Below are 26,647 nucleotides of genomic sequence, written 5' to 3'. Positions count from 1 at the left end.
CTGCATGGTGTTGTATGAGGCGTTTTATCGCGGCTGATTCATCAGCCCTGTTGTTCTCATTAACACGGTTATGCTGTTTATCTTGGACGTTTTATCCCAATGGGGAACTGTCGTATTAAATCACGATTGTCTCGGCTGGTCGGGCCGGGTCTGGACGCTTCATGAATTGCAGCTGATTAGCATTGGCTAGTTGATCGGTAATGATTGCCTGGAACGCCAAGAAGCCTCTAATTCATTGCTTATCAATGTGTGACCGTGAATGCTCTGCATTGACGGCGCTTATCGGGTAATCAGATGCGGCAGAATGGTAGGGAATTAAATGAGGAGAAATAAAAGACAGTCTCAAGATGATTTACTGCGCTGAGGACGGTCAAGGAGACTGTTGTGCGTGATCTGTGCAAATGAAGATACTGGAGATATCTGCGCTTATACTTCGTTAGCATCCACAACGCGGCAACATTTCTACGTTGCGTCATATGCCCGCGATACAGGGTCTGAAAGGAGCACAGAAAGCAGCTGCCGAATACACGAAGCTCGAAATGCATTCCTTTGTTATGCAGCCCACAATTATGTATTTGATTATACATAATATATCTACATGTTGTCATCAGTCAGAACAAAGTTTTTTTTTAACTGCAGTCAGTGCCACGCTTGAGAACAAAAAATAAATTTCCATGCGTTAGTACTCAACGTTTTCTTTGTGAAATAAATTTTCTTCACTACTTTTGATGTTTTCGGCATTCCCGTTACGTAAATATTGACACTGCTTTACTAACTTATGAAGAAATGAAATAATATGTAAAGTTGTGCAAGATGTACAGTATGTACATTTTAATAAAGCAACCCTAAGAACGTTTTAACCAGATCAAACCAAGTCACAGCCCTATAGACGCATTGTACGTACTGAAATAAAAAAATTAAAAAAAATTGTTTATTAACTCCAGTTCTGCGGTGCATTGCGACTGCGGTACCTTGCACAAGTCCCATTAACCACGGTTCTCACATATATACGCCCTCCTTTCGGCTGTCCGCACCCTGTGCAATGCGTTGGCATTGGTGGTACAAAACTCCAAGGCAATGCAAGTGCAGTAAGACGTATAAAGTACTGGCGATGCGCGAAAGAGCGGGAAAACTTTTGCTATGTACTCTGTATTGTATGTACGATACATAAACTACCGTAGTAATGCGATAATTAAACGTACCAGTATTTCCGCTATGATTCAGCAAAAAGCTGGACGCAAGATGTTACTTGCGAAGGGATCGTAGTATAAGCAACAGTAAATTAACACACATATATCGTGAAAAAAAGTGTAGTCATCGCTTCCAGTAACTGCTTGGTCCCACTTGAAAATTTGCAAATTACACGCAAAACATGCCCACTCGACCACATTTCTTACACAATTAATACACTCACGATCACGCAGGTCCCTGCCAACACGAGGCACTTGTTCTTTTGCAGTCGAAAGATTATCCTTGCCCAATTGTGCCATATAATGGAATGGTTCGCTGCCATAGTTATGTTTTTTATATACCACAGTATTACGTCGGCAAGCAGCAATTTGGATGGTCAAAGATATCTGAGACGGAATTTGTCTTCCAAGATACCAACATTACCAGCTCTCAACAACGATTTACGAAAATCCGGAAGCGATATTATCGAAAGGGCGCAGGTAATTACCGGCCGGGCTTGCGTTAGATATAGTTCGAATGATCCAGGTCGCTTAAAATCTACCCATTCGTTTATTTTACGCGCAGCACTATGATAACATTAATGGAATACCCATACATTATGAAAATCTGGCCGATGTACTGCCGTCCGAAATTAGTATGGTGGGCAAGGAACAAGTCTACAGTGATCCAGGTATTACATACTTTTGGAATGAACTCTGCAGCGGTAACATGTTGTACCAGCCGAATGCTAGATGCATATACCTACTGTAATACGTTAATTCCGTAGTAACGTAATTTTTTGTAGGATCCGAACCTTCGCGATTATCACATGGTATTAAAATCCAGGAAAATATGGTAAGCTTTGGCAAATCAGCTCTATCGTTGAATTCTGCTTATGTTGGATCAGCAAATCTTAAGACGCTTAACTGCAGTACACGGAGAGACTGCAAAAGGAATTGCTGGAAATATTAGAGAAGCTGGAAAGCACAAATAATTTGTACCAGACCGCTCGAGCAGCTAATATCAAATGGGATAAAACCGCTAAAGTTTTTCAAGAAGTCCTGAGGATAATGAAAAACGAACAGGAACTCTACAAGCTGGAAAACAGCCAGATAATGCTTCTTCTGCAAGACGGTATGAAAACTTAAATTTTTCTATGCACGGTGCGGATATATATGTAATACAGTACTTACAGTATGATGCTATTTGCGTTTCATTTGCCTGCATTGAAATAATTGTATTTACGGTATTTTCCGACCGTATGATCTAGAATCCTAACGACTATAGTTTGACGCTGTATAGAATGTTTCCGTTTGCTGTATTTGAAATGTGGTGCACCGTCGTGACATTTGTAACAACGCCGCTAAAAAATGCTTTTGTGCCATGAAACTTCATACCGTACAGAAAAACTGAAATCCAGAATGCATCAGTCGGAGCTGTTTGAAACCAGGAAGCGTCTAAAGGAAGCGCAATGTCTCCTGAACGGAACAATCTTATTATCAAACGCCACCGAAGACTGGGACCTGCATGAAACGGTTTATAATGGCGAACGATGGGCGCGAAGTAGGTCACTAACATTTTGTCTGGAACCTTATAGAAATGCTGCAGGCAAACTACCAGTGTTTTACTCAAGCAGTGCTGATTCATTGCTGAAGAAATCTTAAAATTTGCGCCGACGAAGCCTGCGGTGCTGTCGCACGTGACACCTTGACTGTAAAACAATAAATTTTGCTGATGCATTACGCAATAGATTGGGATAATCGGCATCCACGTATGGGAGAGAATCTCACGGTGACCGCCACCCGGAACATCTTCTTGCTACGTCATGGTCATTACGAGTATTCGGAGCCGGAGGAAAAAATTGAAATGTCACCGCTTGGTAAATCTTGACAAGAAGCTATTCCTGCTGACGGTCTCTAATAACCGCGATCTACATAAAAAAATTCCGGGTTTATAGGAGTGCAACAAATGGAAGCTCTAGGCAAAGCTCTCGCTTCTTTGCATTATAACTGGTCGAAGACCTTTGTCGTCTCCAGCAAACATCGCACACAACAAGCGGCAGGAATTGCTGCAAAATTTCTTCCCGGGATGGAACTGCAACCAACCAATTTAATATGGAGTTGTCCGTCGGAAGTATGTGGAAGACCTATCGTCGATAGGCTATCGATGATAGATTTTCCCACAGTTCTTAAAGATCCGTTTATTTTGTTTGGCAGAGCGATAAGGAGCGTCGCCAGAAAGCATTTAATAAATTCATCCACCGTGCTTCCCCTGAGCAAAAGCATGATTCCTACGAGTTGATTATGACGCATTCGAGCATTATACGGTATTTTGTCGATCGGTATGTAAAAAACTGTTAACATTTATTTGCATGGAGCTAGGATTTATGTATATGCTATAAATTAGGAGATATTATATGTATTGTGAAATATGCCTGTGAATTGTAGAGCACTGCAGGTTCCTAATCAAGCCATAGCCATGCCGTTGATCCATGCTAGTATAACCCGCATTGACATTGCACCGGATGGGCGGGTCATGCTGCGACAGTACGGTGACTCCAGCCACCTGCCGGATGCTTTGATTACAGCAACAAATTCCAAGTGGACACCATCGCAGCTCAGCACCTCCAAACCCGGTGTCCTGACAGCAAAAGATTTGTAATTGACCAATGGCGGACCTTAAACTTATACAAATGTATATGGGTTAATTTATCGCGAGCAACGCGTAACTGTACTACAGCAGGACAGTTTTGAAAATAAACTTGGAGTACCCCTGTGGATTATATTCAGTTTTTGGACGAGTTATCTTATAAGCAGAACATGCCGCTCGTTGTCAGCAAGCTGTATGACCCCAGCAACTTTGAGCTCTATGTATGCTTCCAGGCTCTCCGAACCTCTGTTGTACTTGTATCTGTCATGAAATTAAGTATTAATAATTTCAATGCACATTAATACTGACCTCTTATACGACTGTAATAATATTTCATGCAATTGAAGCGGAATGGAAGCGTAGGGCATAGTACATAGTGTCTGTCGCTTTGTGTTTGATGCATGTATGGAGCAGCCTTTATCGGTGGCTGCTGATATAATCTCATACATTTCCTGTGGATATATCTGTAGTCGGTTTTTGGATCATTTTCATTTCCTAAATTTTTTCTCCTTTGACCAATAACCTCTTCCTTTGTGGGAGGCCGTGTTCTCCCACCCTTAAATTCATCCACATTTACAAGTGGGCGTGGACCTTCCTTGAGACAATAATTTAAGAACAAGTATTACGCGCTGGGAGCCACATATTGCGCGTCATCACGCTCATGATGATGTGTAATAAGAAAATTAATAGTATCCGTCGGAGCTTCGTTTTACCAAAAATATTCCAGATTGTGAGAACCAGAGATACAGCTACAAGGGCTACTGTTACTCTGGTTATTGGATGGATCTCTATTCAGGCTGCATATATGCTCCTTAACTTGATTTACCACTGGGATGCAAGAAATCTCAACATAGATGCGCAGTCCAGGCTTCATGCTATAACACTGTACATGGCAGAAAAAGAGACACACCTATTTCCGGTTGCATCATGACTAGGCAATCTTATAGAACAATTCAGTTTGCGTAGAAGTATGCCAGTTCCATAATATGTTCTTACGTTTTGATGAACGATCAAGAGAGACACATTTACCACGACTGCATATCAGGTTTTCTCCAATGGACCGAAGAGTCCCAAGCACTAAGCAATGATGCATGCGCGCCACTTTTCGTAACCTTACATCTTAACTTTTGCTTTTTCGTCTACTGTAGGATAGCATGGCACTGCCATGCACAGCCATTCCCTGTTGATATCCTTTCAGATCTTTTGGTGATATACGTCAGACCTTGTGCAGATAACAGTTGAACTTTAATCGGTTTCTTAAAACAGAAATTCTCGTAGCTTGTCAGCAACGGAAATGACCCAATGAAATCGCAAAAATCAGGTGCCACACCACAAAGGCGTTAACAGGAAACAGGAAGTCCGCAACTAAATCCGCAATAGTATACGCGCATCTACATACCCAACGCATTACCAGCCAGAAATGACGATTTCATCACAGGAGCCAAATTTACCATGTTGCAGACAAGCGTATAAAAAGCAAGCATTTATAAACTAAATCCTTATAGACTTCTCTATTTTGTTCAGGAACTATTAAGGAATTATACTGTATCGGAAAGTCAAAGTGTAGCAACAATTTTCGGAAAAATGTCGCATTGTATGGTTATTCTCTACTTCTTGGCGCTGGTCTGCGGGGCCTTCGCCTTCAGCGGCGATGCCACGTGGTACGATGTGGGACTGGGCGCGTGCGGTCAGTGGAGCAACAACAACCAACTGGTAGCTGCCATTAGTCCTTCCCAGTATGGATGGCATGCCAATCCCAACACGGCCGCGGTCTGCCGAACATGCGCCAGCGTCCGAGCTGGTGGCAGACAGGTCAAGGTGAAGATTGTGGATAAATGTGACGGCTGTGCAAGTGGATCGATTGACTTATCACCCGGCGCTTTTCAACGCCTGGCCTCACTGGATACCGGCCGGATCCGGGTGACCTGGGATTACGTTAGCTGCTAATTGCAAACTCGTCTAGACGACTGTATCTAACCGTAGCTGCAGTAAGATTCTAAAGGTCATAATTTGATTAGCTCCCCTGTTCAACTGCTATTATGTATGTCATTCATTAAAATCACCGCAGAATTTTAAAAAGGCAGTTACAAATGGTTTGGTATTATCCGGTCGCGTGCCAACAAATTTCGATTTCATTTGAATACTTCCAAATATCGCTCCTATTTGTTATTGCATACAAAATATGACAGTCTGAAACGTACTGCATGTATTCGAAAATCGCCGCGAGATTCAAGAGACGATGAAACGCTGAAAATGTTCATGTTTAGATATTGCTAATCTGATAAGACTAATCTTGCTTTTGTTACTTTATGATCAGCTATTTTCAATTCTAAATCAAAACTGAAACCAGTATTTGAAAGGATCAAGAATTTAAAACGTGGGCTTATGAAGTTATAAACGTGGGCTGCATGCCAAACTACGTTTGGCTTTCTTTAATTCTGCATAAGTATTTCCGAATTAAAAACACGCTACAACGTACGTTCCGAATAACTATAATCTCGTGCTCAATAATGTCTTATAAAAGCTTTGCGTTTGATTTATCGTATGCATTGCTTTTGCGATTACGAGAACTGCAGTCGGCCTAAGTTTAGATATACTCCAGGTACATAGTTAACGGTCATACACAAATATAGCTATGATTATATGCATGTGTACTTCTATATATAATTATGGACTGCAGGTGTACAATACACTGTAAGTACAGTACTTGCAAATATCGGTACAAGCTAATGGTAAGGTATGTCCATCTGAAGTGCCGTCGTATGCACTATGCACTACGATACAGCTCTTGCATTTTCGGCCTGTATGATTTTGACTCTACATTCTGACGTCAAATTGGCTAGACATCAAAAGGATAAAATTCCAGATCGCTGTTAACCTATGCGTTACTGCCACATTATTTCGGTCAAACGGCGTGAAATTTTGCACGAGAGGGTCACGCGCTGACACATGAACGCAGAATTTATTGCCTCTGAGGGCATAAATACCGCAAATGCCGAGGGAAGACGGAATTTAAATGTCCCTGGACTTCTTGGAATAGACACTGTACAGATATTTGATATTCTTAAAGCCGTATACTTCTGTATAAGGACATCTTACACCTTAATCTGAAATTGCCGCAAATAACCGACTGATTGTAGCCTGACGCTTCCCAGAAACAAGCAACGCCGTTAACACTCACTGTGTACGTCTCGTATAAAATCCGGCTCTACCATGCTGTTTCAAAATATTGGTCCACCGGATGTCACGTTTGGCACTGCTGGCTTGATCAAAAGGTCACCATGGACAGTCTATGCATCCTCGCTGTGATTTTGTTCGGTATCGTGTACAGGTAAATCTACCACACTAACGCGGAATTAGCATTTTACATTACAAAACAGCATTTATCTCGATATATCTTTAGCAATGCGGTTCCGATGGCTCCTCCGCATCGCTTGGCAGTTCGGACGCTGAATAACGGCAGCAGTCTGCCCCTTGTGAGACCGCATCACCCGCACGGTGGAAAAAAGGAACCCAGACATGGAGGAGCACTGAAAATGACCGAGGAAGAGCGAAAGAAACATCCTAAATTCAAACGTCATTCCAGAGGGAAGAGCCGCACTGTGGCTGTTATCCCGGATTGTTTTGACGCACGCCAGCAGTGGCCAAACTGCCAAAGCATCCAGGAGATCCGAGACCAAGGACAATGCAACACCTGCTGGGTAACGTTATAACAACTGCTTTAATTTAGTAGCTGGTTAAATTTTATGCGCATTATTGCCGATAAACCATATATACGCGGTCTAAAACGATCGCCAATAAACCATACAAGCGTGTAAATTCAAATACTTACCTAATTTTATGAAAGGCTTTTTTTAATTGGCTGTTTTTCCGCTGCAGGCTGTATCATCCTCCAGTGTAATATCCGATCGCTTATGCATTGCATCCGGACAAGCTGACCAAACGTACGTTTCAGCGCTACATCTGGCGGCATGCTACAGGCCGGACGAAACTCCCCAGCAGATGTAAGTACGATCGAGCCGCACTATATACTTCCCTCTTTAGTAATTCACGTCTGCATTGGATATACCATCGTGAAAATTTAATTTCAGTTGTGACAACCCATACTACACCGAGAGAGCGTACGCCAATGCAGCGATGAAGGGCTACATTTCGGGTGGTGACAGCCCGAGCGTGGGATGTGCTCCCTATCCATCGTTGCCGGATTCTGCGCCCCTGAACTGTCCAGCCGATAGTTGCACGAACCCTGATTATACACCGACAAGCCCGGCTGACGACATGCGTACAGGTAAAAAAAGTTGAAACTTTGCTTAAAAATAAACATCAATATCGTGACAAATCAGCTGCACAATTCAGGTTGGCTGTAAAATACGTTTTCAAATTTCCATTTTCATCAGGTCTTTACTATTTATACGGCAATGCTGAAAAAAGGTTTCTCTCGTAGATGACTCGTACTGGGTACACAGTTTAAGCAATCCTAAAGATCAAGCGGAAATAACTCAGATTGTGAAAGATATGCAGACGGAAATCATGACCAACGGTCCAGTAACGGCCAGTGTAGAGGACTGGAGCGACTGGCAAGATTGGAAATCCACGCAAGGTTCGATCTGCTGTCCTTTGCATTCATTATACGAATGATAATACGATCTTAATTTCTCCGAGTAATTTTAGGTGCCTATCGTGGACCCGGTGACGGCGCTAAGCAAAACGGTCACCATGCAATCCGCATCATCGGCTGGTGCTCAGATTCTAACGGTGTCCCCTATTGGATCATCGCCAATTCCTGGGGCACGGAAAACGGTGAACAGGGAATCTACTGGGTGGAGCGGGGCAAGAACGTAATTGGCATTGAGAGTGATTTCAGTGGAGCTATCATTAAAGTGCCGGGTAGCTGTCCGAGTTCCTTCTGCACGACCGGTATCGATCAGATCGTGCGCCTGGACAGCTCTGATATGAACTCTGCGACGTACGCTTTTAACGGTACGTTAAGCTATACAGTGCAATGCCATAATTATTGGAATTTTGCTACATCTTACAACATAAGTTTTATACAATATCTTACAGCAAAGTTCTGTAGGTGACTGTACTGTGCAAGTAACGATCGATGATAACGGCCAGATAACTCCGGTGGGCAATCCGGTTCCAATCGGTAAAGTTTTTCTCGATGCGCCATCTGGACCCATTGTTGGATGGGATACGGGCGACAAAAACGATGTGTGGTTGAAAAATGTAGGTCCACAATTTTAAAAACATACAATTTGCTTGCGAATTCTAGTAAAACCGAGCCTTATTTTGTGGTGATAGCCGACGGGATCCGGCGATTGCACGGTTGTCAGTGGGGCCAGTAAGTACAGCTGCCAGGCGTACAACTCTTTTGGTGGAACCAACGTCCAAACTGTTTTAAATGGAGACACCTACCTTTACGGTTAGTATAATATTTAAGCACTCCAATATCTCTATTTACATTTCACATTGTACGCCTATATGTAGTGATATATTTTTTAAATTCATTTCTGTTTTGATGGAACCGCTTTGCGTTAATACGTAATTATACTGCTGTTAATAGATAACACAAGCCCGACGTGGCTATTCAAAAATGGTAACGGAGTCAACATCAAAACATCTTTCACGTCCCAATTCAGCAAGGTCAACACCATACTGAGCCTGAGCAGCGGTAATATTTTGGTATGTGGTACCAGGACTTCCAGCAGCCCAGTTTGCGGAACCTTTGACACTTCCGGAAAGACGGTATTACTGCCCTGAAATTGTAACTTTGCAAGGACTATTTATTAAATGGTAGCATTTCATTCATACCTTAGGTATCTGCACCGGCTTCCGTTAGCAGCGCATTCACCCAGTGTTAACTGATTCGTAATCTCTACGGATAACTGCGCATGCAGGACTGATACACTATCATAGTTCATCTGGAGATATCTGTCAGGTTTAAGCTGTACAGTCGTTACCATTAAAATCAATTCCTGTCTGCTGGATCCTTGCTCAGGTTCGAACCTGGAAAAGCGCCCCATGTGAAGTAAATCATGCTGTCTATTGGTGAAATGCTTTCTGGTGGCGCACAACCTGGTCATGTTACTTGAGTCTTGAGTGTATGCCGACTCAATAATCCATGTTAAATATTGTATTTAAAAACTTGAAAAAAATTACAAAAAATCGAAACATCAAACGACATCGAGATATTCGAGTCATCAGACATCTAATAATTATAAATAATTCAAACCCAAACAAAACTTTACGGCGGCGTTGAATAATATAGTACAATGCGGCAATCTTTTGGAAAAAATTTTCTTGCCGAGTTTGCCGGTACAGTTTCTCCAGTAGGTACGTAATTTAGAACAGACTTTCCGTAAGTCATACATCGATCATGCATTTCTTCTGTTCATTTGTTGTGCACGAGGACGCTGAAGCATCAGTTATTGTTCAATATAATTTTAATTGATTCTATGTTAAGTAAAAATATTTGTACTACAGTACATTGCAGTACATTCTCGTGCGACGCACGCAAACTTGTTAAACAGCTAAAAATCTATAAGCGGGTACATTACTTCATGAGATCACCAGCAAACAACGGCGGTCTAAGCGTGACATTTTCGACCTGTAAAATTCCGACACAACATACTGACGTTTGCAAACTAACGCGACATTTTGGGAAAAACCACTTCATCTGGCAGACAAATACGTGGTATTAGCCCATCATTCTGCACATCAGCCGAAAATTTCCACGAACGGGACACGCGTTTGCCCATCCCGGCAGAATTCAGCGCCCCTCAAGGTAAGATTACCGAGAATGACAAAAGTGCACTGAATTTAAATTCCTGGTTTTCTTTGAATCGCCATTAGCCCAAGCATTGTTGAAGAGGGGAAAGCCAGTTCAAGGCACTTTCAAAAACACACATCTGCAAAGTCTGCAAATAAGTTGCTGACTGCCGTCAAGCGTTACCGAGAAGCATGCAGCGTCGTACACGTGCGCTTGTATATAAATTTGATTTTTCTATGCAGCGTTTTTGTATATCGGTCAGTTGATTGAACAGTTGGAGCTTATAGCATAACTAAAAGGTCACAATGAGCCGTCTCTGTATCCTCGCAGCGATTCTGCTCGGTGTCGCATACACGTAAGCCGATTATAAATAATGTCATGTGTAACATATTTGTAAACAACACATAACGCTTTTAAATTTTTAGCAATGCGGTTCCGGCACCCTCGGGAAGTGCTGTGCCCAGTAACAAACAGCCGCAAGTGTCCCCGAAAAATCCCAGCAATACACCGCAGAACACGCGCCGTAAGATACAGCCCATGCACGGAGGAGCACTAGATATGCCGGATGAAGAGAAAAAGAAGCATCCCCAATTCAAGAAACATTCGCACGGAAAGAACCGAGCCGTTGTTAATATTCCCGACTGTTTTGATGCCCGCACACGGTGGCCAGACTGTCAGAGTATCAAAGAAATCCGCCAACAAGGACAATGCAACACGTGCTGGGTAACTTCAAACTGAAACACTTAATAAATTTTAACAGGCAATACCGGTTAAATTAACGCAAATTTGAGCGCGGTGATATTACCTGACAATGAATTGTATATTTAACCATAATACCGGATGTTGACGTGTGGAACAAACTAAACCGATTCGAAAAATTCGTTTACATGTACTTACCGCCAACATGTAACGCCTTAATTAATATTAGTTGTTGCCAATACATACAAGCCATAATAAACTGAAACAGCGGTTTTCTGGCAAACATGTTTTGATTGGCTCTTTTCTGCTGTAGGCTGTGTCATCTTCCAGCGTGATATCCGATCGGCTGTGTATCGCATCCGGACAGTCTGACCAGACGTATGTGTCAGCGCTGCAATTGGCGGCATGCTACAGACCGGAGGAAACCCCACTGCAAATGTGTGTACCAAGAACTCTTCGTAATACTATCTAGATTAAATAATTATATCTACTGCCCAATTGCAGCTGCAAGAACCCATACTACACCGAGAGAGCGTACCAGAATGCGGCCATCAAAGGGTACATTACGGGCGGCGGCTCCGCCAGTGTGGGATGTGCACCGTATCCGGACTTATCGGAGTCGGCACCTCTTAACTGCCCATCGGACTGCACGAATCCTGATTACAATCCGACAACGGTTGCCGATGATTTCCATACAAGTCAGTTTAATTACGCGCTTGCCCAGAAAACTGGGTCGCCAGTATGAGCACTTGACGGATAGTTAATTAAAATTGGATTCTTCTAGATGATGACTCGTACTGGGTGCACAGTTTAAAGGACGCCAAAAACCAAACAGAAATTGACGAGATCGTGAAAGACATTCAGATTGAAATCATGACCAATGGTCCGGTTACCGCCGGGATCGAGGACTGGAGTGACTGGCAGGACTGGAAACCTACTCAAGGTTGGCATGTTTTACGTTTAAGCAACTGCCATAATATACAGTTAATAATGCAGTTTTATATAATATCAGTATATTGTATCAATGCATGTACAAATGTGTGAATATTAAATACCGCCGCCTACTTTCAGGAGCCTATCGCGGACCAGGCGACGGGGCAACCAAACTGGGCGGCCACGCCATCCGCATCATCGGCTGGTGCTCGGATTCCAACGGAGTTCCCTACTGGACCATTGCCAACTCCTGGGGGGTGGAGAACGGCGATCAGGGAGTCTACTGGATCGAACGGGGAAAGAACGCCGTCAACATTGAAAGCGATTTCAGTGCTGCTGTCATCAACGTGGCCGGCAGCTGCCCGAGCTCCTTCTGTTCATCCGGTATCGATCAGATCGTGCGTCTCGACAGTTCGGATATGAATTCCCAAACTTACGCTTTTAGCGGTACGCATACCGGTTTCCGTGAGATGCTTTTCGAAAAAGCGTTTGAACCAAACTGTGACGACATTTATAGGTGATTGTACCGTGGAAGTGCAGATCGATGCGAATGGTCAAGTAGGTCAGGTCGGTAATCCCGTTCCCATTGGTAAAGTTTTCCTGGATGCCCCATCTGGACCCATTGTGGGATGGGACAAAGGAGACAAAGGCAATGATGTCTGGCTGAAAAATGTACGTGTAACGTTGTTCATAGACATATGGCTAGTGCATCGAAAAACGTGCTGCCATTTTGAGGAAAATTACCAGTGTCATTTTTGGTATTACAGCCAACGGGATCTGGCGATTGCACGATTGTCAGCGGTGCCACCAAGTACAACTGTGTCAACTTCAATTCCTTTGGAGGGGCCAACATCCAGACGATGCTCAACAGCGATACTTATACCTATGGTATACAATGTACTAATAAACTTGTACCAATATGTATCGCTTATAAATGCAGCCAATTTTTTCATTATATAAATATTCTGCATAGCGGTACACGTATAGTTATCGCTTTTGATAGATGCCACCGACAGTCCGACATGGTTATTTAAGAATGGCAAAGGAATCGACATTACTTCCTTCCAGTCCCAGTTCGGCAGCATCAAGACCATATTGAGCCTGAGCAGCGGTAATATCCTGGTTTGCGGTACCGATACATCTAGCAATCCAGTGTGTGGAACCATGGACACTTCCGGCAACACGGTAAATGCCACATAACCGCCACATTGTGAAAAGTGTGCTGTGTGATCAACCGGCACCGGTTTTTAGGTGAACGCACCGGCTCAACTCGCTTGTCCGTAAACCAGGAATGTTGCATGGAAAACCTTGCGCTCCATTAATACTGCAATCTATAAAGCGCGGTAGACCGACAATTGATGGATTATTTTCCTTTGCATTTGTAGTAAGAATCATAATTGTTCGGTTGTTTTCTTATCGAAAAAACCTACAACCATCTGGTATATCAAATGAAATATTTTGTTATCGGAACAAACTGCTCATTTGAAAACGAATAATGTTTTGACTCCGCACAATTCCTTGATGTTTATTTCATATGTGCTAATGAAACATTAAATTACCGGGATGTCGAACGAAGCAGCATATAACAACTGAGTCTCTAACAGTTAATACTTGCTATCTGTAGATAAAGAACACATCCATTATTTCGACACATTCACCGGCGGTTGATTATAAGTAGTGTGCGAGATCAAACATAAGAAACCAATGAATCAAGACATTGTATAGATATCTTAAAGTTTGTGCAGCATCAGTACATGGCTTTATAACCAGCGCAGCTAATCTTCTAACGGAAAGACATCAGGCCTTGTCCACCGTGGGTTAATATTGCAAAACAGTGTTTCCGGTTGTGGTCTTGATCCAGTCCAGCAATCCCGTGATCCTTGTATAGACAGCCGGCTTTGTCGGATTTCCGCAACTGAATTACGTAAAAAAACACCAAACGTGAATAAATAAATGGATACACCGTCTATTAATTATAAAGTACCCTGTAAGAGGTCCAAAACTGACGACACCATGAAGAACCCAGCGTCGGCTAGTCGGATCTTGACACACTAACGGCCCACCACTGTCGCCCTAATAGAAAATTAAAATAAAATAATAGGGTTAACATGGGAGCATTACAAAGAAAAATTAATTCCTATTTTATACCGAACAGGCATCCACTGTGCCAGCTGGTGTCCCGGCGCACACTTGGACATTGCTGGTGACCATATTGCCCCAATACTGCGCCGCACACTGCTGCCGTCCGATAATCTGCACACGACCCTGCTGTAGTGCCGGTTTGTAGCTGGTACCCGTCGGACCCGACTTTCCCCAGCCGGTAACCATGCAGGTGGTGCCGTGCGGGATATCCTCCTTGCTGATGGGCAAACACACCGGACTGATCTGGGCTTTGAAGGTCAGGTTGGTGGCCAGCCGGAGAATGGCAATGTCGTTCCTGAAGTTGCCCGATTGGCCGGCGTAGTTCGGGTGCTGACCAATGCGCAGTACGGCGCGATCCACTTGCGCCACTTCGGTGCGCGTCTGGTCGTGATCACCGGCACGGATCATATACTGGGCATTAACCCCACTGCAACCGCAAATACGTACATGTTGAAAATATTTGGGGTATAGTAAGGGAGCATCCATAAATTACGTACGCAGAAAACCACGATTTTTTCACCCCTCCCTCCCCCTTCGTAGCGGTCCGTCACGTTTGCTTGACCCCTACCCCCTGGTTCGCTCAATCGTAATACCTGGAGCTGACCACCCCTCCCCCCTGGGTTCGCCGAGGCCGTTACAGCTTGTCACGTTTTTTGGACCCCTCCCTCCCTGGTTCGCTGCGTACGTAATTTATGGATCCCCCTAACCTTGTGTGGCTGCTATGATAAAATGGGTCCGTATGTCTCTATCAGAGTACTGGAACATAAAAAAACACGAGGGAAATTCTCTTACAAGCCCAGTTCTTCCAGTAAGTCTATAAACTTTATATAAGAAAGATCATACTAACTGAGAATTTCTATACGTGTTGCCATCCGTGACTGTATATTCGGTATGAATCCACATATAGTCAGAAAATACATATTTACCCGACTAAACAATGAGCAGCAGTAACGACATATTTCTCGGTTAAAATGCTGCCTCCGCAATTCCACATCACTTGGCCGTTAGCCTGGCGAATGCCGAGACGAACCTGCCACGGCCAACTGCCAGGCACCGCATCATTGCCGCCTAAAAATAAAGAAATTGGTTACCTTTTCATTGCTTCAAAATTCGGCATACAGAAGTCGACAGACTACCTTTCACTCTTGACATATCCGATCGTGGTGATATCTGAGGAATTCCGCAGGTAATAGCCGCCTCCGATAACGCTAGAAGCACTGACGTATGGTAGCGAGTTAGTAAAATATATTCGAACTTCGGATGGATTATGTGAAAGATACAGAATTGATTACCACATAGTATCTTTATAACGGCCAACAGAATCATTGGAAATCCACACGATGCCATATTGAATTTGCAGCAGACTAACAGTTGTGATTCTATTGCAAAGGATACGAACAAATTTACGTCGTTCTCCGATTCACATGCTTTTATACGAGTGCTCCTACAAGAATCTTCAATGATGCTTCGACCTGGATGTGTGTAATGTATACCTTCATTTGACATACATACCAGCGACACCGTCGATACTAACAACAAAGGCACATGCATTTGGTGTGTTTAATATGTTGACTTCCGAAATGTTCTTCCTGTTGACCCTTTGGTTATCTTCCGCACGCTTTATATTTACGCTGCCTAGATACGCTCAACAGCGCGCCAAATACATAGTAGCCATATATGTGGAGCGTAAAAGTTCTCCTAACCTATTGGCCTAAAACTTGAACCAACAAGGATGAAAATTAGGGAGGGTGAGCCATACGTACAAGTATACTCGTACTACAGTTTAATGAAAAATGTTATTAATAACTATGCTCGTTTCTTCTCTGTAAGTTCCGGTACATGAGCCGCGAACGCATGCTGCAGAATACAGTAACGTCAATTAGGTATTGCACCTTTATCAGTTTATCTGTTAATGTAGACTTCTGCTGGTCCTTACATAATTACGTATACAAAATATAAATACTACAAAACGCTGCACTTTTATCTGGTCAGCGGCGAAGCGTTAACTGCATAGAGTGCTGACATGTTATGACAGCAAAATAAAAACATGTATTTGTACTGCTGAGATTATGTATGTTATGGTATCTGTATACTATTACACTCGTATTTTTTCAAGCCATGGATTCAAGTTTTTGCTTAAGAAATAAGAACACAAAGGTACTCGTACAAAACTGAAAATTCACGACTTGGCGGCTGCCACAAAATGAAAAATTAAGCGCGCCAACCGCCTTGGCCGGTTGTTACTTGTTGTAATGCTCGCGCAGGCGGTGCAGCTCGCACATTTTGACAAACGGTAAAACCGTAAAATCTCACGTCTGTGCAGCACAAATGTACTTGGTTGTTAAATCTCCTCTCAAACATTTTAGCTTATGGCCTTTGACAGAGATTACGAGTTTGTCAGTTCCTTGGCATCGCATTTTGTGAATGCAGTTTGTGCACAAGGACTACCGTCGGACGTGCGAATGTTCCCGGGTTGATCAGCTGTTGGATAAAACCAAACTTCGTGAGATTGTTCGCATGTATTGTCGATCCATCAGGAGTAGCTGCATCTGCTGACCAACAATCGCAACCCGTACCCACCCTAGGCCAGCGCGACGTACAACATGCAGATTTACGGACAGCACGATACGGTCGTGCACGCGTGGAACGCCGTGGACATCCTCGTTGACGATGTGATGCAGCACGGCCGTGTGATCGACGTGGCGGACAAGGGACTGATCATTGACATGGAATGTCGTGGTCAGCGCGCGCAGTTCATCGAATACGGACATATCTTTCTCGCCATCCCACCAGCGTACTTTTTAAATGCCCTTCAAGATCGTAATGTGCAAGTCCTTCTGCGAGCGTCCCCCGATGGCCCGTGGCAGTGGTTCGCGGGTGAGACGGTCTCCGAGAACAATTTCTACTGGTGGGTTACCGTGGAGGCGCAGCTGCCGCATGGCGTCGTCACGGAACTGCTGCCCCGGGAGCAGGTACGGCGACCGCCCTCGGACAGCTTACTGGACAGCCGCCGTGTGCGCATCAAGGAATTTGAACGACGTACCTGCTGTCCCTTGCCCGCGGTATGGGCCGGTGCGTCGGCGGTGCTGCAAGATACCTGCCGGTTGCACGCACAGCGAATGCTGTCGATCTGGTGTACGAAAGTGCTTCGACGCACACTGGTGTATGTGCAGCGTTCCCGGGATCATCCGCTGCAACCGCAGCAGCTGGTGCGTGACAAATTGAATTGAACGGCCATCTTTTGTTAGCGTTATGTAGGACGGTAAAACTTTGCGGCATGTTGACTTTTGTAGGAAGCTGTGTGCCTTGGAGCGTTGGAGGAGTATAACGAGGAGACTATTCCTCGGCAGTCGTTCAGTGCGGTTGTCATGCCGCCGGCGAAACGAAAGCGTACAGCCAGCTGGGAAAGGTGAGTGTGCATTCAGACGGTTCATACGAGTACTTTATTCTTCAAATGCTATCATTTCAGAATTAAACGGGACGTGGCGCATATCAAACCGGTTAAAAAGAAAAATTTTAGAAACAAATGTATTTTAATTAAAATTGATTATGTCGACAAAATCACTGAATTAACTGGCGATTTCAAATTCCAAACTGAACACCGGTCTTTTTAACACACACGTTAATTTCTGTCCAATAGTACGAGTAGCTGAATCCAGTAACGTATGTTCATATTTCTTATCTCTCTTGTGAATTATTAATGAAGTTTTACGTATATGTACGGGAAACTGCGATAGTTGTATGAAGCATAATCACTTATTAAATCATTTTGGATTAATTTATTGAAAATAATATTATTTTTAAATGTTAGATTGTTTTTAAAATTTATTTTTAATTATTTTATTAAAAATATTAATATTTTTAAATGTTAGAATATCTATACTTCGTTTCAGAATTTAATTTTTCGCAAAAGAAGAAGTTCGCTTTCGAACTGTTTGAATTTCAACTCTAGGGAGGATCGCCTGGCTTTACCCAGTGAGCTGCTTGTGGAAGTCCTTCAGTCGCTGGATTCCATAGGACGCACGCGTTGCCGGCGCGTGTGTGCCATGTGGGACCGCCTTCTAACCACCGGACCACACTTCCCTGATGTGCATGTGTCGAACAGAGAGGACCATCCCCTGTCCGGGATGGAGCACAAATTCTGGATGTTAACCAGTCTGCTACACACCGTCAGTCGTCGCACAAAAATAATCATTCTGACGCATATGGATCTAGGCGACGGCTACGATGCCGCGGGCATGATCCGCTATCTGTGTACGGTCAGCGGGGGCGGCCGCATCGGGACACTGGTGCTATACCAGTGTAACTGGCCCGCTACGCGGAACTTCACTATCGACAAAATCCTGTCCTGTCACGGCAGTATCATGAAACTGTGCGGCACGGTGGAGCGGGTGGTGTGGTCCAAATGCACGCTGGCCGACCGGAATCTGACGGCCGTCGTGTCGCAGTATGCGCACCGCTGCCAGCCACCTGAACAGCTCGAAATGCAGCTGTGGGATCTCTTTGAGAAGCATATCGTTGTGGAGGAACCGGTGGATCGGACCATGTTGCAAGCATGGATCGCACTGTGCATCGAGCACGGGGTATTTGCCATGTGCGGCCTGGAAAGGGTAAAGGTGCTCGTTCTTATCGGTGTGGCGGTGGTCATGGCTGGTATATTATTTTGTGGATTTACAGGGTCTCCACGGTTATGTGAATGCCGATCCGCGATCCAGCCAGCACCGGCGTTGCCTGTGGACGGTCGCCGTCCTGGCGGGGTTCGACGTCAATCAGCTGACTCCGCTGGCTGCCGCGGCTTTGTACCGCATCTTGAAGGAGGTGGCGCAGAGGCTGTCGTCTGCCGGTGCTTCGCAGATTTGCATTCTTGATGATGTGTAAACTCCGTAAACCCGCTTTCTACTGTTAGTGGTCCCTTTAATTCAGTAGCGTAGCGCGCCGTAGTATGGTTAATGGCTGCAACCATTGCTTATCGGATTTCACGGTTACGGTGATCACTTGTTTTTGAAATGGGCTTGTATTAGCTTTCGGTAGATGTGTTTACTGTATGGTTCATCAGAAGATCATACCGTTTAGCAAAGGTTTTCGGTTTGATGGTTATATCGTGCAAATACTTGAGTTTCTTTGCCAATAACTGTCGTTTTAACCTCGGACGGATTATAATAAGACATAGTTTGATTACCGATCGGGCAGATTTTTCACACTGCGAACGTGCTTTCTGCTCCTACTCGCAAACTGTCGATGTGCGAAAATGAGCGCTTCGAAATGCGGTTTACCGAGTCAACATTTCGCTTAGGGAACGAGCATAAGCATTTAAGGTGTCTGTAATTACTGTACAGATTTTAAGGTGGTTTAAAATGGCTTACGTATATTTGCAACACTTAGCCAACCACAAATTGTTTTTAAACATTAAGGATGACACAACGGCTTTATTTGCTTTCATACATCTTTATGACTAGTAAAGGTCACTTATGTACAGTACTTACTTGAAGTTACCACGTGGGCCGCCTGCACGTGTCTTGGATTGATCTGCCAACGGTGGAAGTAATTTGTACTGTTTGAAAGTAAGTACGAGTACTGCTAGTGCAAGTATTGTGCGTCAGCATTTCGTTTCTGTTTCTCAATGGAAAATATACGATTCCTGTAAATGCCCATTTATAACTCACGCTGGAAGGATTGCTCTCTTTTCTTGCCGATTCACGCGTGCAGTTGTTATGAAACAAGGTCGTAAACCATCACAAGAAAGCAAAACATCATACCATGAACGCAGAGACCTCTTACATCGAGGTGCAGAGTACAGATACAACACAAATAATACTATATTTATTTGTCTGGTAAATTCCATCTTCCTGGTTTACCGGTGCTGCTACTTAGGCAGTTGGAGTCTACTTAGGCAGTTGGAAGTTTGCATCACTGACTCCGAGCGATTTAAGGCAAAGCTTTATGGATAACGGCTTCCTTCGTACACTTCGAGATAATGGAAAGCAGCGAAAAAGCGGCAGGGGGTAAAATGTGGCGGTGGCACCTGCCAGTGGCACTGCCAATGGCATGGCAAGCAATAAAACCTGGAGGCTCTGGCAACTGGCAGGCGATAAAAAGCGGCAGATGCCGCATAAAATGTGGCACCACGTATGCACGGGTGACGCTGCGGGTCGGAGTGTTTGCCGACTGTAGTTTTAAAACTCTTGCCAGTATCAACTGTATATTTTTGAAACTCTTGCCAGTATTAAAATTTCCTTTAAACTGTTTGCAAATATTGGTCATGCGCAAAGTTCGGAAGTAAGCTCCGGCATATAAAATTTTGAAAGGACATACTTTAAGAGGTATTGCATTTTGCTGTTTGCGCAAAGTACCACAGATACAGTGAAAAATTATCAGAAAGCGCAATCAAGTTGAATTACGGCACTTCCAGATCTAGGAGGCACACCGCTGGAATATTCCTTACAGTTGAGCATGGTGATTTATTCGATTAATTAAGTGCAGCTGACCGACAAGTTATACTGTAAGTGTCAAGTGTCAACATTAGCATCGTAGCTAAGCTATCCCGCACACCCGTTTGGAGGCTTAGTTTGTGAGGAACATTACCATAAGTTATCGCCACCCACGATTAATTGCAGTAAAGCTTTTGCCAAACCCGAAGAATATTTGGCACGATTTGCTCAAAAAGTTTAAAATGCTTTTACTGGTTTTTAAGTATTTTAGCATTTTTTCGAGTAGCCGTACTTCAACACATAGCGCACCCTAATATGCAGAATTATGCGCACTCACACACATGGCTCACCGTCATTTCGTCGACTAACTCTACGTCGACCGTCACGAGGTCGACTTACCAAGAAAACATGAGAAAAGATCAGAGAACATAAGAAAATATAAGAAGGCGTAAGAAAACAGGAATACATAATATGTCAACTTAAAAGAACTAGAACGATTTAGTTAGTTAAACATCAGCCCGACGTCGTGTCTGCTAAGAAGACGGTCGATATTTTAGACGACGAAAGGGAGCGCACACATACTGTACTGCTACCCTGCACTTGTCCAGGCTTTTTTACAGTTTGAGCCTACTGCACTGTAGGCGAGTGAGAGCTAAAGCCGCTCACGTTCAGTCAGCTGCCTGCTCTCTGCACGCAGTTGCAGGCCGTGTATGTGAATCGTGAATGGGCTCATACAACGTACGTGCGCCTGCACTGCAAAATAAATGGACAAGTGCAGGGTAGCAGTACAGTAATCAGTTCCCAAATTTAAATTGGTATCATGAACAGTCATTTCATTGAAATATTCATAATGCTAAGCAATATTATAATGCTACTTAACATACCCAGTAACACTCTACGGCAGGCCTATATCATGGGACAGAAACGGTTTGGGAGTGGAAAGGAAAATATTATAGTGCTGTAATCGCATGTACAATATAAAGCATTGCGAGAACATGTCTGCAGAAAAAAATACAATTGAGTGAAGCCGCATTTTTGAAAGTGTCTCGACTACAGACTGCGGGCAAGAGCCCAGCATGGTGGTAAACATTAAACGGTGTCATGTTTTAATTTTAATCTGGTGTACTCAGTGCCGGCTCGTCCCATCTGTTCGGTATACTGGCAAGTGGACGTGAACTTTGCTGTTATTCCAAAAAAACCGGCGCCTTGTATATGCGCACTTGTATATTCACAGGGTGGCTCCACAAACAGCTAACCTTATCTTGTTGTTTTGCTTATTGATTATTTTGCCCGTTGCATATAGGGGCGAACATTACCATGTGAACCCGCAGCAGCAGATGAACCCAAGCGGTACGTGTAAATTTTATCCTGCTGTGCGGTGTCCGACTGTTCGTATAGTGCCATCAACGTTGAAGAGTTTACATGTGATTCTGATTTGTGGCGTTGTTTTTAGAGTGTCTTACACTACCGGCACCTGCCGATGGCTGCGGTTACGGTCACGTTCGTGAAATGTAGACTTTTTTAAACTGGCTAGAAATCATAGGATCATAGTGACGCGCGACGTAAGAATAAATTTATATTAGTCTGTATCCGTGTTCTCGGTATTCGAGTATTCGACTACAATGCCAATTTGGGTAAGTTATTAGCAGTTAATTTGTTGTTCCACCTCTTTACGCTTAAATTATTGTACTTCGTATTATTGACATTTGGCACATTTTTACCTTAAAGTTTCTAATAAGCCTGAGACTCTGAACACACTACAATACACTGTGTACCTTTAATATGCGTATTACACCGTAAATAAAAAATAATAATGGTTCAAAGGCTAATTTAAAAGGTCATGTTACCGATAACTTGGTACATAATTACATATATACTTCCGAAATCGGACCGCGAGCGTGATATGTACTGTAGAGTGTAAATTTGTAAGCGTCAAGTTGATTTCAAAGACTACGCTAATAACTTATTAGCGTCATTGGTGTACTGTATCTAAAACTTTAATTTAGTACTGCACAGTATTAATTTATATTAACAGTAAGTAATTTTAAAGTCTAAACGTAGGAGCACAGTAAAACACGTAAATATGTTAGACATATGAGGAATATAACACGTACGCCACAACAATAGCGTTCTGACATGAGAATCGAGGGTTGGGTGCTTAGATCGCACGTATACTTGTAGTTTGAGAGTTTTTCAAGCGAATACTAAAAAGAATTACAAAGTCCGCCAAGACAGGTTACGTTGCGTACTTTGAAGTTTAAAGCCATAAACAACTAGATCTTTGCTACTACAGAGGGTGATTTTGCAATATGCTTTCTTTATGATTTTATTGCCATCCTCTCCGTGCATGTGTTATTCTTAGAGCCGTTAAGTTTGAAAGCCCTTTCTCTTAGCGATCATAATAAATTAATTTTAAGAAATAGAAAACAATTTAGAATACGGTGGGATTTTGCAAACCGACAAGGGTCTATGCGCAACACTGTAACATTTCGCAAAACGTTTTCCTATGCTTTCCATTAAAAATTTGCTAAAAAATCGTCATCAATTCATAATCTACGGTTGCCAGGTTTAGTGAACTGTTACATTATGTAGCCTTCAGAAAACATCTGGCTCCGTGAGATTCTAGGCACTGGTACGTTGTGTTAGCTTCGTGAACTGGAAGATAGCCATATTGACTGTTCCCCTTGCGTTCCTCCCCGGGCTGCAAATCCAGATTGCTTTTCCTGAGAAGTTTTTTAAGCGACTTTTTAGTATAGATATCTACGGTGGTTTTAACACTGGGAGAGACCACATGCACTGCATTATTGTCCCGGTAAATAATTTCGAAAAACAAACATCCTTCGTTTTCGTTTTTTACCAAGTTTTGATTTTTTGTTATTACGATATTTATAAGTGGCGGCACGGAATTTCGTATCTTCCGTCCGAAAAAAGAAGCTACATCTGCGCCTCACGGATTGCGATGGTCTGTGTCAAATTTCAGAAAATAAGGAAACTGCCAAAAAGATTTCCTCGTCAAAAATTTGTTTTAGTTTGGAAAACTGGGCGTTCCGCTTTAAAATCAATTTTGAGTGCCACTTACTTCTTTTTTCGAATTCAACTACTGATGAATTATAAAGCACATATTGAAGTATTTCTAAGCGACAAGAAATGAAGGAAAGAACAAGGGAGAGAATTATTGCAACTTTGTGTCCGTGCTGGAAGCATATTGCGAAATCATCCTCTGTATGGTCATAGCGGCGCCGGTAAACATAATGCAATATGCTTGTAATACCCTGGAGGCATGGTTTCTTAAGTTATGACACAGGGAAGAACCCAGGTCACAGCCTTCCTAACGCAAGTGGCGGGTTTGATGCATAACCTATCGCGCCAGTATTGTACTCAATACTCTACCGCACATAAGAGATTAACGGTTTAAACTTTAAAGCGCCACGTTAAAAAGCTTGGGTTCCAGTTTTATTAAAACCGGCATCCTCTATTCCAGTGTTGTACCTTAACGATGTGTCGTCGTTGTATTTTTAATGTGGCTTTTCATTCATTTTATCGTGGCGGTTCGTGCGAACAGCAAATTCAAAGTTGACCTTTCTAAATTTTATTATATACCGTCGCACTTACGCACTTCGTGCATGGCACATGCTGTTAACACTTTCCCGGAAAACTGACTGTTTTGGCAAGTCTCAATGACACCATATACAATTCAATTCACCAAACACTTTCAGCCCGCTCATACGTGGTGCCACATTTTATGCGGCATCTGCCACTTTTTATCGTGCGCCAGTTGCCAGAGTCTCCAGGTTTTATCGCTTGCCATGTCATTGGCAGTGCCACTGGCAGGTGCCACTGCCACGTTTTACCCCCTGCCCGAAAAAGCATCAATTATCACCGTTTTACAGGAAGAAAATTCGACACCTTACAATAGTAAAATACAGCAATTTAACAATTTCGGGCTTTGATCACTAGGCTTTGTACTGTATCTATGTAGTCATTGTAGTACATTCACCTCTACACCGGTATAAAGGTACAAAACGAGTGCCTTTAGGAGTTACGTCTTATTTTCTGCAAAACGGTTTCTTGGTAAAGTCATCGTCGTTCACGGTGTCAATATGGCTGCGATTCGATCTTCCACAAACCTCTCCGCATATACAGTAACTACTCATATAAGCAGAAGAATTCATCGGTGATAAAAAGTATCCTATCCGCTCATGATCTGTCCACCGGACTTATCAGTACATCCACTGCCGCATTATTTGATACATTTTTAAACTGCGGCGCCCTCCTCCTCCTTCTCACTCAAAGATACCTGCGCACGCCATTCAACGTGTACACCGTTGTACTCTTATCCAGTAATATCCTCTTCATCGGAATCGAACACACAATGCTCATCCTCACTGATCCCTATGGAACATGGTGGATCGGTAACGATGCTTGCACGATTAAGCTCTATACTTTAACCGCGGTGACCTTTCACAGTCATCTTCTGATTAACGTCAATCGCGCTTGGGCTTTATTTTTTCCGAAATCATACAGAACTCGCCACAATTTCTCTACCGCATGGTTTTTGTATCTAGCTATGATTATGTATGTCCATATTATAACACTACCGGGAGTGATACTGGATGCCATGTATTATCGTTTACCGCTTGACAAAGGTTGCCGGTTTAACGCCCAACGGCAGGTTGCACGGCGGACGTTCGTGGCGGTTGTGGTTTTCAATATCCCACAACTACTCGTTCCAGTAAGTTATCCGTTCCTTCTATGGAAAAATGTCCGACGGAGAGCGGTGGGCGGGAGATCAGCATTACTACACAACCGCCTTCGGCCGAAATCAGGAAACCGGCAGTCGCCCTTTCCTGTTGCTGACGCTGTATGCATGCAGTATTGTAGTGTGAGTATGGTGTACTTTATCCTGATGGATATTTTCCCGAACCGTCGACTGGGCGCTACACTGTATAAAGCACAGGCTGTATTGTATCCGCTGCAGGCCATTCTGGATCCGGCGTTTTTTTGCCTGAGCGTCAGCGATGTTCACCATTATTCGCTGTGGATCTGCGCGCAACTACGGGGTCACCGCGGTCGGCGGCAAGTGCGGACAGTGCGCGCCATCGACCATTCACGCTCGGTGGAAAGCAGTCGGCCTTCGGCACCTGTACCGGTCAGCATAAGCAGTCGCTCACGGATCGAAGCGGTGGTGCCGGCATTGGCCTAAAAATTTAGAAATGCGATATTGTGTGTTTTGTTCATTTCCCTTTTGTCCGACGCGCGCCACTGCTTAAATACTGTGTTATAATTAAATTATTAGTTAGCTTATAGTCATAATCCCCAAAATTTACCGTGTCTGTATTTACTTGACCTCGTGCATTACGGTGCATTACCTAGATAAAGAATTAGTCAACAGATGTACAATACGTATAAATGGTATCGTTGTAGAGTACAATATGTACAAACAAGGACCAAAACACATGCACAAATTTAATGCATAAAAAAGACACGCATACCGCCTCATTGCCAGCATAACAATTCAAATAAAACTATTACAAAATTAAGTATGACTACAACTATGTACGTTCAATGTTGTACACCATGATCGTACGTATTGAACGTGCACTTATATCTATAAAAGTATGAAATTTATTTGACGCTCAAGGTAGGTGACTGACGATAAAAAAGTCTAAAACAACAATTTACACTCGGACCCAAAACCAGTATCTAATATAGTAATCCTGATACTGAACTCGCAGATTTAACAATAGATATTGCACTGTTTATTATATTTTATGTTCATATAGAAGCTAAGAAGTATGTGTTCCATGTTCTGATTAAATCATAAACAAACAAATTCAAATAAAAAAAATCGAAA

General features: G+C 43.3%; 6 protein-coding genes across 8 annotated transcripts; 5 read left to right on the top strand and 1 right to left on the bottom strand.

Moving 5' to 3' along the window:
* Nucleotides 1-1,423: 1,423 nt before the first annotated feature.
* On the top strand, nt 1,424-4,079 carry LOC129596650 (uncharacterized). 2 transcript variants are annotated; one of them, XM_055493988.1, is made up of 9 exons: nt 1,424-1,670; nt 1,756-1,861; nt 1,976-2,025; nt 2,103-2,304; nt 2,575-2,733; nt 2,921-3,049; nt 3,128-3,303; nt 3,387-3,511; nt 3,618-4,079. In XM_055493988.1, exons 1-9 carry the CDS (start codon nt 1,494-1,496, stop codon nt 3,829-3,831), a joined length of 1,338 nt encoding a protein of 445 aa, XP_055349963.1. In that variant the 5' UTR covers nt 1,424-1,493; the 3' UTR covers nt 3,832-4,079. The 2 variants fall into 2 exon arrangements, with proteins under 2 accessions (XP_055349963.1, XP_055349971.1); XM_055493996.1 differs by having other exon boundaries at nt 3,628-3,796.
* Nucleotides 4,080-5,258: 1,179 nt separating this feature from the next.
* LOC129597233 (papain inhibitor-like) lies at nt 5,259-6,205 on the top strand. The gene has a single exon (XM_055494708.1). It carries the CDS (start codon nt 5,404-5,406, stop codon nt 5,764-5,766), a length of 363 nt encoding a protein of 120 aa, XP_055350683.1. The 5' UTR covers nt 5,259-5,403; the 3' UTR covers nt 5,767-6,205.
* An 810-nt stretch (nt 6,206-7,015) lies between these two features.
* On the top strand, nt 7,016-10,012 carry LOC129596348 (uncharacterized). Its single transcript, XM_055493588.1, has 10 exons — nt 7,016-7,150; nt 7,223-7,520; nt 7,699-7,823; nt 7,911-8,107; nt 8,264-8,419; nt 8,491-8,799; nt 8,897-9,048; nt 9,124-9,244; nt 9,386-9,567; nt 9,639-10,012. The coding sequence occupies exons 1-10, from the start codon at nt 7,101-7,103 to the stop codon at nt 9,681-9,683; spliced, it is 1,635 nt and encodes a 544-aa protein (XP_055349563.1). The 5' UTR covers nt 7,016-7,100; the 3' UTR covers nt 9,684-10,012.
* Nucleotides 10,013-10,832: 820 nt separating this feature from the next.
* LOC129596368 (uncharacterized) lies at nt 10,833-13,788 on the top strand. Its single transcript, XM_055493627.1, has 10 exons — nt 10,833-10,946; nt 11,017-11,314; nt 11,604-11,728; nt 11,795-11,988; nt 12,075-12,233; nt 12,362-12,670; nt 12,741-12,895; nt 12,991-13,111; nt 13,227-13,408; nt 13,475-13,788. Exons 1-10 carry the CDS (start codon nt 10,897-10,899, stop codon nt 13,505-13,507), a joined length of 1,626 nt encoding a protein of 541 aa, XP_055349602.1. The 5' UTR covers nt 10,833-10,896; the 3' UTR covers nt 13,508-13,788.
* Nucleotides 13,789-13,955: 167 nt separating this feature from the next.
* Nucleotides 13,956-15,735, bottom strand: LOC129597165 (chymotrypsinogen B-like). Of its 2 annotated transcripts, XM_055494628.1 has the most exons (6): nt 15,658-15,735; nt 15,502-15,582; nt 15,292-15,433; nt 14,372-14,792; nt 14,208-14,296; nt 13,956-14,138 (listed from the first exon to the last, which is right to left on the bottom strand). In XM_055494628.1, exons 1-6 carry the CDS (start codon nt 15,710-15,712, stop codon nt 14,042-14,044), a joined length of 885 nt encoding a protein of 294 aa, XP_055350603.1. In that variant the 5' UTR covers nt 15,713-15,735; the 3' UTR covers nt 13,956-14,041. The 2 variants fall into 2 exon arrangements, with proteins under 2 accessions (XP_055350603.1, XP_055350594.1); XM_055494619.1 differs by having other exon boundaries at nt 15,502-15,717.
* A 983-nt stretch (nt 15,736-16,718) lies between these two features.
* Nucleotides 16,719-19,316, top strand: LOC129597825 (uncharacterized). The gene is made up of 4 exons (XM_055495517.1): nt 16,719-17,574; nt 17,659-17,774; nt 18,318-18,975; nt 19,043-19,316. Exons 1-4 carry the CDS (start codon nt 16,969-16,971, stop codon nt 19,241-19,243), a joined length of 1,581 nt encoding a protein of 526 aa, XP_055351492.1. The 5' UTR covers nt 16,719-16,968; the 3' UTR covers nt 19,244-19,316.
* Nucleotides 19,317-26,647: the final 7,331 nt, after the last annotated feature.

Source organism: Paramacrobiotus metropolitanus, unplaced genomic scaffold, assembly GCF_019649055.1.
Source record: "Paramacrobiotus metropolitanus isolate TYO unplaced genomic scaffold, Prichtersi_v1.0 Parri_scaffold0000003, whole genome shotgun sequence".
Classification (NCBI taxonomy): domain Eukaryota; kingdom Metazoa; phylum Tardigrada; class Eutardigrada; order Parachela; family Macrobiotidae; genus Paramacrobiotus; species Paramacrobiotus metropolitanus.
Note: the sequence above shows the minus strand (reverse complement) of the source record. Positions and strands in the feature narration are given on the sequence as shown.

What these genes read in the sequence shown, in the direction of transcription:
- LOC129596368 (XM_055493627.1), top strand. Translation starts at nt 10,897, where the DNA reads ATGAGCCGTCTCTGTATCCTCGCAGCGATTCTGCTCGGTGTCGCATAC. An exon ending in TGCCGATGATTTCCATACAA is followed by an intron (nt 11,989 to 12,074) that starts GTCAGTTTAATT and finishes GGATTCTTCTAG; the next exon opens with ATGATGACTCGTACTGGGTG. An exon ending in TGGACACTTCCGGCAACACG is followed by an intron (nt 13,409 to 13,474) that starts GTAAATGCCACA and finishes ACCGGTTTTTAG; the next exon opens with GTGAACGCACCGGCTCAACT.
- LOC129597233 (XM_055494708.1), top strand. Translation starts at nt 5,404, where the DNA reads ATGTCGCATTGTATGGTTATTCTCTACTTCTTGGCGCTGGTCTGCGGG.
- LOC129597165 (XM_055494619.1), bottom strand. Translation starts at nt 15,712, where the DNA reads ATGGCATCGTGTGGATTTCCAATGATTCTGTTGGCCGTTATAAAGATA. An exon ending in GCTGCTCATTGTTTAGTCGG is followed by an intron (nt 14,793 to 15,291) that starts GTAAATATGTAT and finishes TTGCGGTTGCAG; the next exon opens with TGGGGTTAATGCCCAGTATA. An exon ending in AGTTTTGGACCTCTTACAGG is followed by an intron (nt 14,139 to 14,207) that starts GTACTTTATAAT and finishes TACGTAATTCAG; the next exon opens with TTGCGGAAATCCGACAAAGC.
- LOC129597825 (XM_055495517.1), top strand. Translation starts at nt 16,969, where the DNA reads ATGCAGATTTACGGACAGCACGATACGGTCGTGCACGCGTGGAACGCC. An exon ending in CGCTGCAACCGCAGCAGCTG is followed by an intron (nt 17,575 to 17,658) that starts GTGCGTGACAAA and finishes TGACTTTTGTAG; the next exon opens with GAAGCTGTGTGCCTTGGAGC. An exon ending in CGTACAGCCAGCTGGGAAAG is followed by an intron (nt 17,775 to 18,317) that starts GTGAGTGTGCAT and finishes TTTCAACTCTAG; the next exon opens with GGAGGATCGCCTGGCTTTAC.
- LOC129596650 (XM_055493988.1), top strand. Translation starts at nt 1,494, where the DNA reads ATGGAATGGTTCGCTGCCATAGTTATGTTTTTTATATACCACAGTATT. An exon ending in TTAAAATCCAGGAAAATATG is followed by an intron (nt 2,026 to 2,102) that starts GTAAGCTTTGGC and finishes GCTTAACTGCAG; the next exon opens with TACACGGAGAGACTGCAAAA. An exon ending in AATGCTTCTTCTGCAAGACG is followed by an intron (nt 2,305 to 2,574) that starts GTATGAAAACTT and finishes CATACCGTACAG; the next exon opens with AAAAACTGAAATCCAGAATG.
- LOC129596348 (XM_055493588.1), top strand. Translation starts at nt 7,101, where the DNA reads ATGGACAGTCTATGCATCCTCGCTGTGATTTTGTTCGGTATCGTGTAC. An exon ending in AGATTGGAAATCCACGCAAG is followed by an intron (nt 8,420 to 8,490) that starts GTTCGATCTGCT and finishes GAGTAATTTTAG; the next exon opens with GTGCCTATCGTGGACCCGGT. An exon ending in TGGAGACACCTACCTTTACG is followed by an intron (nt 9,245 to 9,385) that starts GTTAGTATAATA and finishes TGCTGTTAATAG; the next exon opens with ATAACACAAGCCCGACGTGG.